Source organism: Anolis carolinensis, chromosome 6, assembly GCF_035594765.1.
Source record: "Anolis carolinensis isolate JA03-04 chromosome 6, rAnoCar3.1.pri, whole genome shotgun sequence".
Classification (NCBI taxonomy): Eukaryota; Metazoa; Chordata; class Lepidosauria; order Squamata; family Dactyloidae; genus Anolis; species Anolis carolinensis.
Genome location: NC_085846.1, coordinates 17052540 through 17073070, shown reverse-complemented (window position 1 = coordinate 17073070; position 20531 = coordinate 17052540). Strand labels below are relative to the sequence as shown.

Sequence of the window (20531 nt, the reverse complement as noted above, 5' to 3'; positions counted from 1 at the left end):
ACACACACATTAATTATTCTTTGATAAATCAACAGCTTATACTATAAGCATTCTACAGTTGATGCTCAGAACCACTGCAAACTTGAAAAACCTTTTTTAACCTGAATTTCCGGGTCCTTTAATGTGACTGAGCATATTCTGCTGATGATAGAATCACATTGGAGGATTTAAAGATTCTTAGAGACACTATATTAATCAAATCTGTGAACGAAGTTATACCCACAAATGTGGTGGGCTGCTTCTGAAGGTATACATCATCAGAGCAAATTTTCATGATGTACATATTCCATGGTTCTGGCACTGTTATGCTGCAGACTGGTCTTGTCAGACCTCTGGGCATCTAGTGGTTGATTGCAGATGCAAAACAACATCCAGAAGCGAAAAGATCTATTGTAACTAAAGATTCACTTATCTACATCCTGGATCCTCAGTCCTGCTAGATGGTGGATTTTGTGGAGGCTTTGTGGTGTACCCGAGTGTGCTAGGTATGCATTTCTCATGCCATCACCTAAGACAAGTGTCAAACTCTAGGTCTGTGGGCCAAATGCGGCCCAACATATCATTTTATGTGGCCTTCCAGATACAACTCCTGTTTTCCTCATCCATAGACATAATACCTACAGCTGGTGGGAGTTGTGATACAGTAGTATCTGGAAGGCTGCAATTTCTTTAGTCACGATAGGTTTGAATTTAGATACAGTAGAGTCTCACTTATCCAACATTCTGGATTATCCAACACATTTTTCTGGTCAAGGTTTTCAATGCATTGTGATATTTTGGTGCTAAATTCGTAAATACAGTAATTACTACATAGCATTAATGTGTAATGAACTACTTTTTCTGTCAAATTTGTTGTATAACATGACGTTTGGGTGCTTAATTTGTAAAATCATAACCTACTTTGATGTTTAATAGGCTTTTTCTTAATCTCTCCTTATTATCCAACATATTTGCTTATCCAATGTTCTGCCGGCCCGTTTATGTTGGATAAGTGAGACTCTACTGTACAAGGTTTGTGGATATGATGCCTGAATTTAAAATGTCCTTTAATCTTTCAGTAGCTTCAGAGCCACAAGAGCTGTTGGGTTGCAATTCCTATTATTCCCAGTCTGCATAGCCGATAATCAAAAGTGATGGAAGTTGTCATTCAATAACATCTGGGGACCCAAACTGGGTAATAATTAAAGGGTACTGAACACCATGTATATGTATGTATGTATGTAATTGACCCTCTGTATCCATGGATTCTCCATCTATAGATTTGTGGCCCTTTGAAAGAACCATAAGGCTAATGTGGCCCATAATGGAAATTCCTTGGAAACCCCTGAGTTAAGAGTGATAGTGGGGTCTACTGAATTTGGCTCCATCCAGAAAAATGTCAACGGGGCAGATGGCATTTTTTGTATTTGCACACAAAAACGCAGATGTCTATAGACTACAATGAAACGTAAAAAGGATAATATGGTATGTAATGTGCGAGTACTATGTTAGTAATGTAATATTTCTTCTATATAAACAACTTTTAGTGGCACTTGTTATGCAAGTTGCCAAAGAAGGGGATTGTGGTATCTTATTAATATCCATCAAAATTGGATTTGATTAGAAACAGTGGTAGATCATAACCCTCTAGAATCTCTTACATTTACTGATAATATATATAACAATGAATATTTTGCTTTAGGTATCCACTACCTGTATTTACTTTGACTACATTAGTATGATTCTTAACATAAATGGAATACACTCAGCAACACACAGATATTCTGGAAAAACTATTCCTCTTTATAGTTTCAGTGTCAGTTCTGTCAAATAAAAATCAAAACCAAACTTAAATAACTTAAATAACACTCACAATAGTTGTTTTTTGTATCTGCACCAAGCATTATTTGAGATGGCTCACCACAAAGCTTCACACTGTCATTGTGTATGTGTTTGCGGAGGCATCCACAAATGAAACAACATAACCCTGTGCTGTCTCACGTGTCCAGGTTTTTGTTGTTGTGTGAGTAGCCTTATTGTCCACCCAATGTTTACATCGGCAGCCCCACCCTACCTTGGAAAATGAATGATGTGGGAGTAACAGAGAAGAACCTGTTTCTTCCCTGAGTTTCGCAGGTTGCAATGTGATCCACCCACATCTTACTTGTGGCAGTGGAAATTCGGGTTGTATGTATCTGTCAGGGTTATGGTCCTCTCCCCTCCTCTCTTCTCTGGCTAAATGGAAGAATCAGACATTGGAATTACACTCAGTCATCTAATTAACTGAGGTATAGGATCCCCATGAAAGTGGAAAACCATTTTAAAAACTCTAATGACATATAACAACATTTGTAAAAAAATGTTCCTGGTTTTAAAGAGTAATTTCCTGTTTAGTTGTGCGGTACTTACCTTGAAAGTAATTGTTATAATCCAGGAACATTGTTTTTGTGACTGCCACAAACTATGTTGAATTGGTGAAACTCTATGAGATATTCATTGAAAATGTGGTGCAGGATGTCCCACAAAAACAATGTTTTTGCCGTTTAATACACTTTTCTATGTTTTGATGAAAAACCAATTAGGAAATGACATTTATAACCCAGGAACAAAAATCGTGTTACATAGTGTAATCTCTCGGTCCTCCAGCATGACTCTGTAGATTTCATTGAAAGGAATCTCAAAGTCCTCCAGTGCGACTCCTTAGTTAAGGTCTGGCAAAAGTTTGTCATATAGAGTCTCACTAAAAGGCCATGAAATTCCCAGCGAGAATAAAAGTCAAGCCTATAAACCTGGAGGGCCAGCTGCACCGTAACATGATACAAGGAATATTGTCATTTATTGTTTATGATTTCTTTAGGTTGCAAGGGCATAAAAATATATCACTTTTAAATGTAATAAGTCATATTTTTGCATTCTAATTTTCCCACTACTGTTCTAGGAGCACTTTTCATTTTATGTCATTTTCCAATCCTAGGGTTTGTTTTTTTTAAAACAAGTGACTAAATGTGTGATCTTTATAGCAGTAAATACCATGGGGAAGTTGGGCAAGAAGTTTCAGAATCAAATGCTTTTAAAAAAAACTTGCCAAGCTTGGGGGAAAACACAGAGGACATTTAGAAGAAACAGTTTCTCATTCAGAGATTCCAAGATCCTCCTGTCCTTTTAGTGTGGTTAAACTTTGAACCCACTGATTTGTTTTGGGGGAGATAAAATATTTGTAAAGGACTTCCTACTGATAAGATACTATAAATCATGTGTAGCTAAAAGATCTGTTAGACATCAGAAACTGAGAGCACCACGGTGTAGTTTCATGGACTATGCTAAAGCAATGTTCCTTGGGGATGCTGGGACTTGTAGTATAATAAAATTGGAATGCAGGTTTGGGGGAGTTTTGTTGTATTGGAAGGGAATCATGTGTTCCTCCAGACACAGAATAAAAATGGAAGTCAAACTGTCAGTTGAATTCATCATCATGGGACATGTAGTCCCACAACATTGGGAAGTCTGCAGGCTTCTCATCTCCATTCAATATGACAATCAGTTCCTGATGAGATGAGACTTCACACAATGAGGGGAGGGTGAAAAATCTGCATTCTATTAACCTGCAATTTAATTTAAATAATGTGTCGACATTATAGCATAATATATGCTTATTCCCTCCTTTGCTGCAATGGCTGTCCCAAAATGGTTCCAGTGGGTTTTTATATCCCTTGGAACAGGTTTTTGAGATGCTCGGGGAAATGAGATACTCCTACATCTTCTGTTGTTCTAGTGCTTTTGTATGGAATTGCTGTTTGTTTTGTGTAGTTTCATTTGATTTATCTCATTTTTGTATTTGTTCCCAATAACAAAAATGGGGCTCCTATACAAACAGAGGGGCCCCTGTTGGCACAGTGTGTTAAAGCGCTGAGCTGCTGAACTTGCGGACCAAAAGGTCCCAGGTTCAAATCCAGGGAGCGGAATGAGCCTCTGCTGTTAGCCTCAGCTCCTGCCAACCTAGCAGTCTGAAAACATGCAAATGTGAGTAGATCAATAGGTACCGCTCCAGCGGTATAGATTTGTATAGATGAATGGTCGAAACAAAATGATAGCACGAAGGAAATGAAGGAAAAATTTTCACACACATCTGTAGTAAAAACCCTATAATGCTCGGCATAGGAAAGGCAGGAAAGAAGTGCAATTCATAAAATTATTTGACAATTCTGGTTGCTTCCCATTGCTATTATTTAAGCCTAGCAGTAGCCTGGTATTAACAACCCTCTCCTGACATCACAGCAAAGGTAATAAATATGTTGGATTCTCAATGGTTATAGCTTGTAAATCCCCCCCCCCCCCTCCAGTTTTTTTAGGATGGCCGCTCAAGGCCATCGGTAAGAGGTGTTGGCTTACAATTGGTAATCATTTATTTTAAAAGACTTGGGAGCCAGCCACTCTCGGTATGCAAGAGCACATTCCTTAGGCATGAGAGAGCCCGGCTCATTATCACAAGGTTATTTGTGTGCTGAGCTGATGGTGTGATTCAGGCACCGAAAATGAGTCAGAGCTCTTTTGTCTGTCCTCTCCTTCTCGGGTAGATCTGACTCTATGCCTACTTTACAGCCTTAAAGGTAGATTATCATTGTTTAGTTCTTTGAGGCAACAGGAGTTTGAAAGAGGGGAAAGGGCACTGGGAAGAGAGAAGTTATCTTTTATGTAGCCTTAAGTCACCAAATGGAATTTTCCCCCTTTTAATTCATATATCACCCTACAACTGATTTCAAGGGCAAGTGAGTGTAAGGGTGCATAAAATACTTGGATGTCAGCATGCTAATGAATACCAAGTGCTCCAAGCAAAATTTCAGAGAAAAGAACTGGCAAAACCTTGCCTAATAAAACCCTAAGAAATGTTTGGGTTGTCATAACCGATGGGTGATTCGCAGGCACATACACTCAAAGTATCAATGAGTTTGATCCAATAGTGAATAGATATGTTGTCGAAGGCTTTTATGGCCGGACTCACTAAGTTGCGAGTTTTCCGGGCTGTATGGCCATGTTCCAGAAGCATTCTCTCCTGACGTTTTGCCTATATCTATGGCAGGCATCCTCTAACATCTCCCAACAAAGGATTCCCCCAGGCAGTAATCAGCCAGGCTTTGAAGCTGCAAGGCTTTTCAATGCTAATCAAGGTGATTAATTGCAACATTCACACTTGCCTCCAACAGACAAGAGTTCTTTCTCCCACCTTGGACTTCCAGATATATAAACCTCCCTTGCCTAGTTTCCAATAGACCTCACCACCTCTGAGGATGCCTACCATAAATGTGGGTAAAACATCAGGAGAGAATGCTTCTGGAACAGGGCCATACAGTCCAGAAAACTCACAGCAACCCAGTGAATAGATAATTTGGGGGCAATTCTATGGACTATCCTAAATTTGATATAAAGCTGCGGGATGATTTATTCTGCTATTTTATTTGAAGATCTTCCCAGAGCAATTGATTCTAGGGTACAGTTTTTGGAGGTGGGTGGGTGCTGTACTTCTAGTCAGGGTTTCATGTCACAACTAAATGGACTATATATATGTGTGTGTGTGTGTGTGTAAAAGCTGAATTCAGAGCCTTAAAAGGTCTGAGAGAATATTTTCTTCAATTCTCTACTAATTTATGAAAGCAAGTACCATGTGATTTATTCTGGGGAGTGCCAACCCAAACATTTACCTTATTACAGGAAAATAGGTTTTCTGGGTTACAGACTTTGAGAATCTGACGAACCACAGAAATGAACACCATTTTCTATTTCCTTTATACACATGGTCTAGATTTGAATACACAGGACATACTTTGGGTTTTTTGTCTTCAATAGACCACAAATACAAAAAAAGGTAAGGAAGGGTAAGATTTTAAAATAAAAATAATTTAATGATTACATTAAAGTTTATTCATATAAGGAAAAAAAAAACTGTCCCCACCAGGGGGAAAACTCACTCCAATAATTTAACAACACATTTTTAATTTAAACAGAAAAGTAAATACAAATTATCTGTTGTACAGGACAGCAAAGGCTGGCTTTGAGAGATCTGATGTATGTAAAGAAACAGGATGCCAAATCCCCATATGTGAGGGAACTGTGGGATGCTGTGTATTTACCATGTTATTGAACTAGGAGATAATTTAAGAGGTATTTTAGAAACAGATTTTTCTGAGACTTTGGGAGATCCCTTCTCTCGATTCCTCAGCCCATAAATACAAATGCAAATTACAGGCCAATTGCAACAATATGCAAAGGCCTATGCAATACATTTACATTACAGTAAACATGATCTATTTTTAAAAAAACCTCTCTCAGACAAATATATTTGCATTATTACATATGAGGTCATGGTTTATGCTTTTTAAAATTGACAGAGGTAGCAGTAGTAGTTTCAAATCAGTGCATGTTTTCTGAAAACATCCTTCATTTCTAGTCAACACTCTACCCCACCCAGAAAAATATTCAAGATCCCAGATTACAGATTTTTGTCATCATACTGTAGTTAAAGATGGTACTTTAAAGGGATTTCACAGCTACAGACAAATGGATTATATGCACTGGTTAGCAAAATTGTATAACCCTTGTTTGTCTGGTTGCCACCTTGAGGAGACATTTCATTCCAGACTTTGTAGATCCAGCTCCTTCATCTTAGCAGAGCTGGAAAGGAGAGGCGCCTTTGTGTTATCTTCTTTCGTAGCACAGTCCTGAACCCCATGGAGTTTTCTCCACATTTTGGCCCGGTGTTCCATCTCTAGGCAAGGCTGAAGAATGGCCCCCACCTGGGCAATCCTCCGGTGGAAACGGCAGCGGTCACGGGCCATCTCCTCCCAGGGGCCCCGGCGGGCGGTTCGGGAGGCATAATCCCAGGCAATTAATGGGTGGATGGTGACCACAGATGAGAATCGAACCTAAGGATACAGAGGAGAGAGGGGATGAAGATGCTGAATTGGCAATTTTTGCTTATTTGGAGATTTATCTGCAATGATTAATTGTTAACAGATTGTTTTTTAACAACAACATCCTTTCATACAAAACGTTTTACAATTATCTGTTTGAGTTTCCATCCAGACAGGCATGCAGGCGGGGGGGGGGGGGGGGGGGGGGCTTGAGGGGCTTCAGCCCCCCCCCCCCCCCAAAATTCTCAGGGTGGTCCGCGAGAAGGCCTTACAATAATTATTTAAACTGTTATGTTTATTCATATCATGATCTGATCACCATGGTCAATATATCCCATATGCATGGGGGTATTGGGATAACAAGATGAAAGGTTTGCTAGGGTTGACCCTCTCCTGGTCAGACTCAGCCCCCCCCCCCCCCCGAACCAAAATCCCAGCCCCTCCCGAACCAAAGTCCTGGCTACGGGCCTATATCCAGAGATAAACAATCAAGAACAGTACTACTTTTGCTCAGCAAAACACTCAATGGTCATTTGGTTATGTTTTAATGGGACATTCTTCATTCTATAGTGCAAATTTTGGTCCTCCAATAACTCCCATCATCCTTGATCATGGCCATACTGGCAGAAGCTTGTGATACTGCTATTATCAGCCCAGACAATGGGTGAAAGAAGGGCTTTACTGGGGAAGAATCAGTTTTCAGCCCCACTTTTAAGTCACTACCATCTCTCAACAAGAAGAGATTATTTTGTGTGTTGTCAAAGGCTTTCATGGCTGGAATCACTTTGTTGCTATGAGTTTTCCAGGCTGTATGGCCATGTTCCAGAAGCATTCTTTCCAAACATCTCACCCACATCTATGGCAGGCATCCTCAGAGGTTGTGAAGTTATGGGTTTGATGATGCCTGACATAGATGTGGGTAAAATGTCTGGAAAGAATGCTTTTGGAACATGGCCATACAGCCCGGAAAACTCATAGCAACCCAGAGATTCTTTTATCCACAGATATCTGGTCTACAACTTACATAAGCCCCAGACTTCATTGCTAATTGTTGAGAATTACAGAGCTAGATCGTGTTGTATTTTTAAAGTAGTTTTAAAAGATTTTACAGTAGCAAATGTGACCAACAAATAATGCATCTCATGTCTAGCCTAGTACAGCGAGAGGTACGTCATGACCCATATCTTTATAGGGTAAGTTTCCATAAGTTAATGTGGATACACAAAACTGTAGGTTATAGCAAACCTAATTGAAACAACTTCTTGTGGAAGCAAGTCATAAAGTCATGCTGGAAGACCAAGGAAATGCCTTGAAAGAACATCTCTACAGACATTGCTAGATCCTCCAGCACAATTCCATGGTCAAAATCCAGCAGAAACATACCATGGAAAATGTAAGGCATGAGTAAATGAAACAACTGTTACAGGTCCCGCAGATATGAGGTTCATACTGTACTTGGGTTTCCTGACTATTCTGATTACATGACAGTAGAGTATCGTTCCAAAAATCAATATTCGAAGAATAACATGTGCTTATTACACTGATTTCTTTTGCTCCCTCCAAAGCAGCTCAATACCATATCTCTGTCAACTTTTTAACCTTCATAACAGATCTGTAAGAACAGTCAGACCAACTGGCTCATAATTAAGTAAATAACTGAACCTGGATCTACCAAATCTAACCATCCTTTGATAATAGAATGAGGATAGCAATGAGTCCTTGATGTAAAGGTGCACTCTTTAATCCCAATACAGAATACACCTTGATTCCTGGACATGTGTGCATATCCTTCAGCTAAGACATGCTGGTTAGTTAGAACGTATCTTGTTAACCTTATTAGGGTATTTCCCCAATTCACCCTACTGATTTTAAAATAGAAAGAGATGCATATAGTCCTGGAAGAAGCATCATTTAATCTAGTTTCCCCCACTTCTAAGCCAATCATGGACCAGATACATGTATGTTGGATGTGGCTAGGAGGGAAGATGAAAACACCCTGCCCAAACTCATAGGCACACTTTATGCCCTCATTTCCAGTGCCTAAATTATAATATATCCCAACTCTCATACAATTGGCATTTCCCCTACCCCCAATAACTCCATCCATCCCCAAAACATCTATAAACATTCCTATGTGTGGCTGGAAGCCAATAGTTAATGACAAGTGAAGGCAATTTGTAGGCTAATTACCTGTGGCCATCTTTATTGGGGCTTCCCAAACAAGTATAGAAATTGCGCTGTTTGTTTGCCTTCCAGCCATTTCTGACCTATGTCAACCCTTCCACAGGGTTTTCTTGGGCTGAGAGTATGGGATTTGCCCACGATCGCTCAATGTTTTTTCATGGCTAAGCAGGGATTTGAACCCTGGTTATCAGAGTCCTATACTCAGACCACTACACCATGCTGCTTCTGTAGAGGTCCCTGAATAACACTATGTAACAAAAATTTGAAAGATTTTCTGTTCCTGGTTTGAAAGTGTTATTTTCTAGTTAATTGTGCGTACTGACTTTGAAAGTACAATAGAGTCTCACTTATCCAACATAAACGGGCCGGTAGAATGTTGGATAAGCAAATATGCTGAATAATAAGGAGGGATTAAAGAAAAGCCTATTAAACATCAAACTAGGTTATGATTTTACAAATTAAGCACCAAAACATGTTTTACAACAAATTTGACAGAAAAAGTAGTTCAATACGCAGTAATGCTATGTAGTAATTACTGTATTTACAAATTTAGCACCAAAATATCACGATGTATTGAAAACATTGATTACAAAAATGCATTGGATAATCCAGAATGTTGGATAAGTGAAACTCTACTGTCGTTGTTATACTCCAAAAACTTCATTTTTTTGTGGCTGCCACAAACTATGTTGAATTGGTTGAGACCCCACGAGATATTAATTGAAAAACTGTAGCAAAATGTGCTGCAGGATGCCCCGCAAAAACAAAGTTTTTTGCAGTTTAATAAACATTTCCCATGTTTTTATGATAGAACCAATTAGGAAATTACATTTATAACCCAGGAAAAAAATCATGTTACACAGTGTAATGAAACTGCAGGCAACTTGAAAGAAGAGCCAGGCTTTTTCAGAGAGAGGAGGGAGAGCCTGCCCAGCTGAGAAATGCTTGACATCATCTACTTCCCAAGCAGACATCAAGCATTACACAGCTGTTGCCAGTTATTTCAGGTCTCTCTCCAAAATGATGAAACCACAGCAGTGGGGAGTAAGGCAGTTAAGCCCAAGGAAAGGTTGGGGTGAGGCTAAAAAAAGAATAAGGTGGTAGTGGGGTCCCAGGCCGGAAAAATGTCGTCTGAGAAAGATGTCTTTATAACAAAACAAAAAAGCTTGGGAAAAGAAACATTTATTTTTAAATTACTTATTACAATTACAGAGAGGATCAGAGCATGGCAAAGTCACCTTTTTGGACCATCTACAGCTACACAAATTGTAAAGTAGCACAACCACTCGCTAAATGGTTATGCTGACAGGGGATTCTGGGCACTGTAGTCAAGAAAGAGCAACATTTCTAAGTTTCACTGTGTCTAATGACCCTTTCTGATTTAGATTCCATTACCTCACCAGAAAGGACCAACATTTGCATCACAGGGTTGCTGTGAGTTTTCTGGGCAGTATGGCCATGTTCCAGAAGCATTCTCTTCTGACATTTCACCCACATCTATGGCAGGCATTCACAAGAGGTTGCGAGGTTTGTTGGAAACACAGCATATTATTTGAGAACACAGAAATGCTGGTCCACTCTTAACAATCACTATGTCAGACTACACAGAGAAGCCATTGAAATCCGCCAGCATGTGGACAATTTCAACAGAAAGGGAAAAAAAACATGAAAACGAACAAAATCCTGCTACCAGTATTAAAAAACTATAAAATCAGGACAGTAAATAAATAACAATACTCTGAAAACTGAGGAATTCCAGACATGAAACAATCAGGGCCAGCTCACACCTCCCAACAAAGGATTCCCTCAGGCAGGAATCAGCCAGGCTTTGAAGCTGCAAGGCTTTAAAATGCTAATCAAAATGATTAATTGCAACATTCAACACTTCCAACAGACAAGAGTTCTTTCTCCAACCCTGGACCTTCCACAGATATATAAATCCCACTTGCCTAGTTTCCAACAGACCTCACAACTTCTGAGGATGCTTGCCATAGATGTGGGTGATATTTCAGGAGAGAATGCTTCTGGAACACGGCCATACAGCCTGGAAAACTCACAGCAACCCAGTGATTCCAGCCATGAAAGCCTTCGCCAACACATTTGCATCAATTACTAGAATTCTCCAACTAGCATGACATTCTTTCTAGGAATTTGCTGGGTCCTTCAGTAAGACTCTACAACATTTGGAAGAAATATACCATAGAATTTCCTTGAAGATCTATAAAATTCCTAGAGATCACCTTTTTTTGGATGCACACAGGTGAAACAGCAGATACTGGTCCTACAGGTAGTAGGTTCATACTGTATGTGCATAAAGTATAGACCCAATATTTTAATAGTTTAATGTCTAATAACAAATTGTTTAATTGTTTCTTTATTGCATTTATTTATATTTGAATGCACTTGCATTGTTTTAATTTGCACTGTTTTACATTTATGATGAGCCACCTTAAGTCTGTATATCAGGAGAAAGACATGAGTAAATAATTCAAGCAAGCCTGTTGACTTTTGATCTGTAGGACTGTGTCAAAAGTTTCAGCCTCCCTCATTTAGGAATCATGGGCACAACCCTAAGCAGCACTTTTCTATCTATACCTACAGTTGCATAAAACCAATAATTACAATTATAGAAGCCATAACTCCTTTTTAAACATGGAAGCAAACAGTTCCAATCCAGGCCAGCCACTATAAAGGGTAGAACTAAGTGTGGTAATTGCATAGCCTCCAGAAAAGTGTCAGGGTTTCCTTAAATGCTCTTCCTGGAGTCTCAACCTCTGGAGAAGCCAGGAGGTCTGGTTCTCCTACAAAAAATATTTTAGGTGACTCACCTTTTTGATCACCTGGCTTTCATCCTGAGTGGATGACGTTTCTGAGGTGACAGTGTCATAGCTTTTCCCGGTGTCCGGTTGGCAGCAATTATGAATTGACCTTCTGTGGGTAGCCCTTGGATCCTTTCGAGGCCAAGGTTGTTTTGAAGGGCCACACAATTGCTCAGGTTTAGAATCCTGTTGCATTAGATAAAAAGAAACAGTGATTTCTTCATGGTTCTTGGGTTTAGGTGGGGAAGAGCTGGGAGGTGTGACAGCCTTAGTGGGCTTAGAAAAGCAGAGCGGGTGGAAAGGATCATTGTTCATGGAGAAAGGCCCACAGAGATTCTCAAGAAACTCATCTTCTGCTTCGAAAGCAGCCGTCCCATTTCCTGAATCGCTGTTATGTAAAGATAGTCCCAAAGGTGTACTTGCGTCCGTTTCATCCTCACTCCACGAGTCCTCTGAATCATCTTCTTCATCCCCCTCTTCTTCTGATGGACTGTAGAACAAGGAAAGGACAAGGGAGCTTTTAAAATCACAAGGAGCTGAAGTGGGCTGCATTTTTTTAGCACCCTCATCTCCATCTTCCACGTTCATTTCGAGCAGTTCACCTATTTTTGGGGTACTAAGTGGAGTTGCTGAACTTTGGTCTTCATGCATTGCCAAATCATTGTTCATCATCTGGCCTTTTTCTTTCTGGAAAACAGAGGTACTTTCCAAGATCTGCCAAAGACCCTCTTCAAAATCATTTATCTCTTCATGCTGGCTGCAACCATTTTGCAGGTTTTTTCCAAAAATTCCAGCAATTCTGGAGTCTATTTGTGGATGATAACCATCTTCCAGCCACTCCTTGGAAAAATCTCTGTGATTCTCCATGTCCTCCGGGGCTAGGACTTTCTTTGAAGAACCTTCCCAATAATTTCCAATGTCCAAAAATATGGAAGGACTCATTGAACACAGCTCGGAAAAGCCGTCCTCTTCCATGTGCATCTTATCCATTTCAGCACATTCAAAACCAGACAGGTATTCTGCAAAGTATCCATCTTCAACCAAGCTCTCAGTGTCCTTTACTGTGGATCTTCCATGACTACTCATGATTAGATATTCGAGATGACCCCTTTTCAAGTTTTGGCTCTCTATTTGGCTTCCACCTCTTTCAAATCCTTTGCCCTCTAAGTGATTCACTGTCTTTTCCAAGATGGGCATTGCCCACCGAGCAATGCCTGTCCATATAGCTGCCATCAAGTTTGCTGGGAAATTCTGCCAGAGGTGCCAACACTTCCTCAGCCAGTCCATTGCAACAATCATGGCTCCAATGCTCATTTTGCCAACAGAAGTGGAAGCGTTTGGTTGTGGAGGGAGACTTTTAGCCACCCTGAGACCAAAGGGATCAGAGCAAAGCAACAATTTGTTTGAGTTCGGAGTGTGTGAGATCACCTGGCAGGCTGTGATGTCTGGAGGCATTTTAAGACCTGGAAAAGAAGCAGAAGAGAAGATAAATCATCACCTTCATTACAATTTACTAAAGCACCGGGTGGAATCTTAAGGATTGGGTGTAAATATGGTTTCCTCTCCTGGTTTCCAAAAGCTGTCTTACATAAGATTGCCAGCTAGTATTTGTATCCATACCTATGCATTGCATTCCAGCCTTCTCCAGGCCAGTGTTTTCTACATGTTCTAACTACTCCTTGCCAGCATGGCCGTAGGGAGAACACAGCAAAGTGAATTCACGTAACACATGACACAAGAGCCTTTAAAAAAGGCCTTTGTCTGGACTATAACTTCCAGAACATCCCAAGCCAAGATGGCAAACTAGTTGGGAGATTCTAGGAGTCATAGTCCAAAAGAGGAGTTTTCCCTAAGCTTGTTCCTTCACAAAAAGGGTGAAGCAAATGAATTAGGAAAGGCAATTCTGGGAATAAGAGTGAGTGTATTACAACCTCTGGAAGCATCAAGTGTCCTACATTGTTTTGGAAAATACAGCAAAGTTTTTTTTGTGTAAGGAGCAACTTAAGAAACTGCAAGTTGCTTCTGATGTGAGGGAACTGGCCATTTGCAAGGACGTTGCCCAGGGGCGCACAGATATTTTAATGTTTTATCATCCTTGTGGAAGGCTTCTCTCATGTCCCTGCATGGGGAGCTGGAGCTGGCAGAAGCAGCTTATCCTGATTCAAACTGCTGACCTGTCGGTCATCAGTCCTGCTGGCATAAGGGTTAAATCCATTGCGCCACCAGGGGCTCCTACGGCAAAGTGAAGTCATACAACCTATGTCACCAGACCTTGAAAAAAGGTCCTTGTCTGGAGTACAACTTCAAGGATATCCCCAGCCAAGATGGTCAACTAATTGGGGTATTGTCACAGTTCAAAAAAATGAGTTTTTCCCAAACTTGTTTCTTCAACCCCTTTGCCATTTTGGGAATTTATTTATTTATTTCGTGTCAAAAGCATTGCATAACAAATACATTTTAAAATGATGGGGGGAAAAAGGAAATCACAAGCAACTAAATAGTTTTAGACCAAAAGCGGGCAACAGCAACTGCATTGTCTGTGGCTTTAAACAACTCCTCCTCCGTACATGAGGCAGGACATTGTGGGCAAGCATACATATGCGGAGTTGTTTGTTCTGCTCCACAGTCACACAAGGTGGAGGATTCCTCCAGGTAGTGCCACCTTGTCTTTAGATCTGCCCACTTCACTTCTGAGTCTGTTCAGGGACTTCCAAGTTCCCCATTCTTGGTTTGCCCCTGGAGGATGACCCTCATGGGGGACCATCCAGTTGGAATTGCCAGGTTTAGCTTCCCAGAGGGACACCCTTGCTATTGGTGGAGGAACATCAAGAGGAGTGGTGGTTCTCATGAAGCCCTTCCTTGATTTGAGTCTGGTGGGAGGAGGCTGATAGTCATGCAGTGGGTGGCTTTCACAGTGTTCAACCTTATTTCTCTCACAGTTAACAGCAACTTCCCGTTGCACGTCAGGAGGGGCAATGCCAGCTAACTTGTAGAGTTTATCAACAGGTGTAGATTTAAGGCATCCTGTGATTATTCTGCATGTTTCATTTAGTGCTATGTTCACCTGCTTCGCATGGGAATAAGATGGTGTGAATTATGACACCTGGAAGCATCAGCTGTCCTTCTACATTGTTTTGGAAAACAAAGAAGAGTGAAATCAGATAACACAAGCCTCTAGAACAGTGGTTCTCAAACAGGGGTCCCCTGATGTTTTTGGCCTTCAACTCCCAGAAATCCTAACAGCTGGTAAACTGGCTGGGATTTCTGGGAGTTGTAGGCCAAAAATATCTTAGGGATCCCAGGTTGAGAACCACTGCACTAGAACTTGGAAAAAGATCCTTGTTTTGACAACAACTTCCAGAATAGCCCCGATCAAACTGGTCAGCTAATCCGAGGATTGTAGGAGTCATAGTCCAAAATAATAGTTTTCCTCAAGCATTTTTCTTTGCAAAACAGGTGAAGCCAATGAATTAGGAAAGCCAATTCTAGGAATTAGTGTGGGTACGTTATGACATTTGGAAGCATCAGGTGTCCTCCACCATCATCTTGGCGAATACAACAAAATGGAGTAATACAACACAATCCACCAGAGCTTAGAAAAACACCATCCTTTTCTAAAGTGGTATGAAACTGGATTCATCCTACAGTGTAGGATCAGGCAAGGACAAACTTTTGGCCCTGCAGGTGTTTGGACTTCAACTCCCACAATTCCTAACAGCTGGTAGGGAATTGAAGTCCAAAACACCTGGAGGGCCAAATTTGGCCTATGTCTGGTGTAGATGGACCCTACGTAATACAGTGAACTCAAAATCGCTCTCAAACATAGCCCCGAAGTTACATGGGATCCTAATAGGAAGAAGGGCAAATATTGTGGCTTTCATTCCTGTAAGATGAATGCAAAAGATCTAAAAAGTTGGACAACAACTTCCAGAATATCCCCAGCCAAGGGAATCGAAATAGGAAATGCCACTTTGGGAATAAGAGTGGGAATAGATGGTGGTAACTAAAGACAAGAGCCTGAAAACTTGGCTCTGCCAACAGGCATTTGCCGACTGATTTCCTTAGTTTGGATCACCCTGTTGTCTATTTTACTTTATAGTATTTTTACTCCTTAGCCATACATTGTCTCTAGGTTCGCCTTCTCCAGAACTTTAATGGGATAATAGTCCCTGGTACCTACCTCTCTTCTAATTTGCATTGTACACACTATTTGCACTTATCTGGCCCACTCCTCTTTTAGGAGTCAACCCAGGTTTTTACCAAAGTATGTTTATTGTTTGTTGGTATATGTGATTTTATCTGTTTTTGATTTGTTTTCTACTATTGAGTTTTATATTGTTTGTTACCTGGCCCTGGCCCCATGTAAGCCGCCCCGAGTCCCCTCGGGGAGATGGGGCGGCGTATACAAATAAAATTATTATTATTATTATTATTATGAGGAAGATGGAAATACTGGCATCCCACATCTTTAGGCCCTTAATCCTTGTGATCCCAGCAAAGATCCATTCTGCCCCCTGTCTGCGCCTCAGTTTATCCCTCTCATTTCCTATTAATTGTTTCCCTGGCTGAGATGTGTAGGTTGACTTAATTCAGGGCGCGCCCCAAACAAGCTCAAGCAAGTGCCCCTGGAACGCTGGCAACACCCCAGTCCGGAAGCAGAAGGGGGGAACACACACACACACACAAAATCACACACACACACACAGAGCCTGGAACCCGGGTGTGCAGCTGCCAGGGAGAGAGGAAGGCAACGCAACCCTTCTGACCCACAACAGGTTAGATCTGGAAGTGGTGGGGATGGGGCGGAGGGGCATGAGGGGAGGGGAACTGGGGGGAAAGGGAGGAGAATGATCATTTACAGAATCCCAAATACCACCTGGGAAATATTATGCGTGTACAGGATTGTAGGACAGCACCCCATTTTTGGACAGCGGAAAAAAACATCAACTTCAAAGCACTTTTGAAAGGGAGTCTTATAAGGAATACATATATATATATATATATATATATACACACACACACACACACACACACACACACACACACACACACATAGATTACGTATATATTTCACGCTCCCAATGCAAAAATAGACAATGCTGCTAATAATAAATAGAGGATGGTTATGCTGGGGGGCAGCAGTGGCGAGAGACAGAAGCAAAGTCAACTTGTAAACAGATCTGGAGACAGGTTGGGATCTGAACTGCAGTGAAGCGGAAAAATATACTGAATTCTTTTCTGATGTTGGCTTGGACTACACTTCTGTTTAGGCAGATGGGTAGGAAAAACAAAACAAAAAATGTGGCTTTCGCAACAAGAGAGGATAGCAAGTTGAAAGTCCAGAGCCAGAAAGAAGAGTGATGTAGTCGAAGGCTTACATGGCCAGGATCACTGGGTTGCTGTGAGTTTTCCGGGCCATGTTCCAAAAGCATTCCCTCCTGATGTTTTGCCCACATATATGGCAGATATCCTCAGTGTTTGTGAGGTCTGTTGGAAATTTGGCAAGGGAGGTTTATATATCAGTGTGAGGTCCAGGATATGAGAAATAACTCTGTTTGAGGCAAGTGGTGTGACTAGTAGAGATGTTCAATATGTTGTCGAAGGCTTTTGTCAAAGTGACTAATTGTAAAATTGACACTTGTGTCGAACAGAGTTCTTTCTCCCACCCTGGACTTTCCACAGATATATAAACCCCACTTGCCTAGTTTCCAACAGACCTCAAACACCTCTGAGGATGCCTGCCATAGATGTGGGTGAAACACCAGGAGACAATGCTTCTGAACATGGCTATACAACCTGGAAAACTCACAGTAACCCAAGACTGATGTAATTTTTACAAGAAGGGTGATGAAACTCAGTTTAAAAAGTTCCATGAGAAGGAACATTAAATATACTTTAGTGAGAGATTGAAATAAGATAAGGGAGACTTTGCTTAAAGAGAGGTACACATGCTCAATATATTTAGGGCAAAGCAAAATAAAATGGGATGTCAGAGGGTAGTGTTACAATGTCGGAGACCATTAAAAAAGGATTAGAGAGGAATTGCACTGAAGGCACATAAACATCAAGTAAATAAACAGAAGTTTAAGGAAGGAGTGCTGTACCTCAAGGCATGCTTAACACACCAGATGGAAAAAAACCCAGATCCATGGTTGGGAAATAGGACAAATAGCACTGATAAACCTCAGATGAGAGCTAAACAGCCTAAAGGCACCTGATCATGTCTGATCTTTGAAGCTAAGTAGGGTCAGCCCTGGTTAGTACTTGGATGGGAGATTGTCAACAATCTTTATTCACATAAGTTGGCAGGTGACTTAAAGTCATAATAATAATAATAATAATAATAATAATAATAATAATAATAATAATAATAACTTTATTTTTATACCCCGCCTCCATCTCTCCAAGGGGACTCGGGGTGGCTTACATTGGGCCATGCCCAGGTAGTTACATTCATTAGAAAAAACACATCAAATAAAATACAATTATACATGTAAACATAATAAGATAACAATGACATCTAAACACGCAATTTAAAAATCTGAGCAAGATTCATAAAAGCAAACTGGCCAAAGTGCATTGAATATATATTGTAAACTGACAGAGAGGTAGATAACCAAAGTAAGCAAGGAACCAGTGAAGTTTACCTAACAGCATATAGACTTTTTTTTTGGGGGGGGGGGGGGGGTTAAATATGAACCCTCTTAAATTTGACTTAAGACCTTAATATGGTTTATTCTGGTATTCTGTTTGAAGATCTTCCCACAAGGGTAGAGGAGTAAGGTTCTAGTTGGGGTCCCAGACCCATTTCTCAGGAATATGTTAAGACGGATGTGTTGTTGAAGGCTTTTCATGGCCAGAATCACTGGGTTGCTGTGAGTTTTCCAGGCTGTATAGCTATCTTCCAGAAGCATTCTTTCCTGACATTTCACCCACATCTATGGCAGGCATCCTCAGAGGTTGTGAGGTATGTTAGAAACTAGACCAGTGGGATTTATATATGAATAATGTCCAGGGTGGGAGAAAGAAAGAACTCTTGTCTGTTGGAGGCAGGTGTGAATGTTTCAATTGGCCACCCAGTCTTTCAGCTTCAAGGTCTGGCTGCTTCCTGAGGGAATCTTTTGTTGGAAGGTGTTAGATGGCCCTGATTGAGTCACGTCTGGAATTCCTCTGTTTTCAGAGTGTTGTTCTTTATTTCCTGTCCTGATTTTAAAGTTTTTCAAAATACTGGTGGCCAGATTTTGTTCATTTTCACGGTTCCCTCATTTTGTGTTGAAATTGTCCACATGTTTGTGGCTTCCCTGTGTAGTCTGACATGGTGGTTGTTAGAGTGGTCCAGCATTTCTGTGCTCTCAAATAATATGCTGTGTCCAGGTTGGTTCGTCAAGTGCTCTGCTATGGCTGACTTCTCTGGTTAGTTCGCAGTGCCGTTTCACGTTACTGGCAGGAAGCAGCCAGGCTTTGAAACAGCAAGGCCATTCAATGCTAATCAAGATGGCCCACTGAAACATTCACACTTGCCCCAAACAGACAAGAGTTCTTTCTCCCAACCTGGACTTTCCACAGATCTATAAACCCCACTTGCCAAGTTTCCAACAGACCTCACAACCTCTGAGGATGCCTGCCATAGATGCAGGCGAAACGTCAGGAGAGAATGCTTCTTGAACATGGCCAGACAGCCCGGAAAACTCACAGTTGCCCATGGGTGGCTGGCTACAAGCCTCCTGGGGAAATGAGGCCTCGTGGTGACAGCCATTAAGGAAATGGGTTGTTACAGGGAGGATCTAATGACAGGGTTCCCCACCCCTCCTTACCTCTGGAATTTTAGCCCGTGACGAACTCGCTCCAGCAAGCAGCTGCGGGGCTTGTGCGGGTCAGCAACCGAGCGTCAGGCTTGGCAAAACTGGGTCCGGTCGCCACCGTAGAATCCATTCCTTCTCTCTGCGTTTAGTTTTTTTTCTGAATGGACTGGAATGTTTGAGACGCTGCGTTAGACACGGCTCGGCCTTTATAAATAGACTCGTGAGGAGTGACGCCAGTGCGTTGTGACGTTTCGGAAAGGGGGCGTGGCCAGGGCGAGAGCGACGTGACTGAAGGGAGAATACTCCGGAAGGGAGGGGCGCTAGGAATGTCCCACTGTTGGGGGGGGGGGGGGGGGAGAAAGCGAAAAGGGACAACCGCTTTTTTTTAAATATTATTATTCCTTCCCTGATAAAAAAAAGGAAATTTCCAAATTCATTTTGTAAATGAAAGTTTTGTCTGGAAATGTTATACAGCCAAGAAAACAAAAAGGACGCCTTTACAAAACTTTAAAAGCAAAAGTCCTTGAAATAGTTCAAGCGTTTCTGTGCTATGGGCCAATCATTAACCAGAGTGGAGATTCTAATCAATGTTGAAGGAAGCAACCTTCTCAAGCCTCCTCAGTTTAATGTTTTGCCTGTTTTATAATGTGTCGGTTTATTTCCTGAAGTGTATGCCTTCTTCGGTTTGCAGTTTTCTTAGCTCTATATACTTAAAGCAGTGGGAGGGGCTGCAGACCCTGTGACTGGTTCAGTGACGGTTTAGAATGTTCAGGATGACAATTAGAAGTTAGTTGAGGCTTGAGTCTGTGTGCCTTGTGGCATGAGCCTGTTTGAGTGCAGGA

General features: G+C 41.2%; 1 protein-coding gene and 1 non-coding gene across 2 annotated transcripts; both read right to left on the bottom strand.

The window, feature by feature from the left end:
* Nucleotides 1–5850: 5850 nt before the first annotated feature.
* ppp1r15a (protein phosphatase 1 regulatory subunit 15A) lies at nt 5851–19922 on the bottom strand. The gene is made up of 3 exons (XM_008118916.3): nt 19702–19922; nt 11897–13350; nt 5851–6896 (listed from the first exon to the last, which is right to left on the bottom strand). Exons 2-3 carry the CDS (start codon nt 13340–13342, stop codon nt 6603–6605), a joined length of 1740 nt encoding a protein of 579 aa, XP_008117123.2. The 5' UTR covers nt 13343–13350; nt 19702–19922; the 3' UTR covers nt 5851–6602.
* mir5435a (microRNA mir-5435a) lies at nt 8166–8239 on the bottom strand. Its single transcript, NR_130035.1, has one exon. It is a non-coding gene; the product is annotated as a microRNA mir-5435a (primary transcript).
* Nucleotides 19923–20531: the final 609 nt, after the last annotated feature.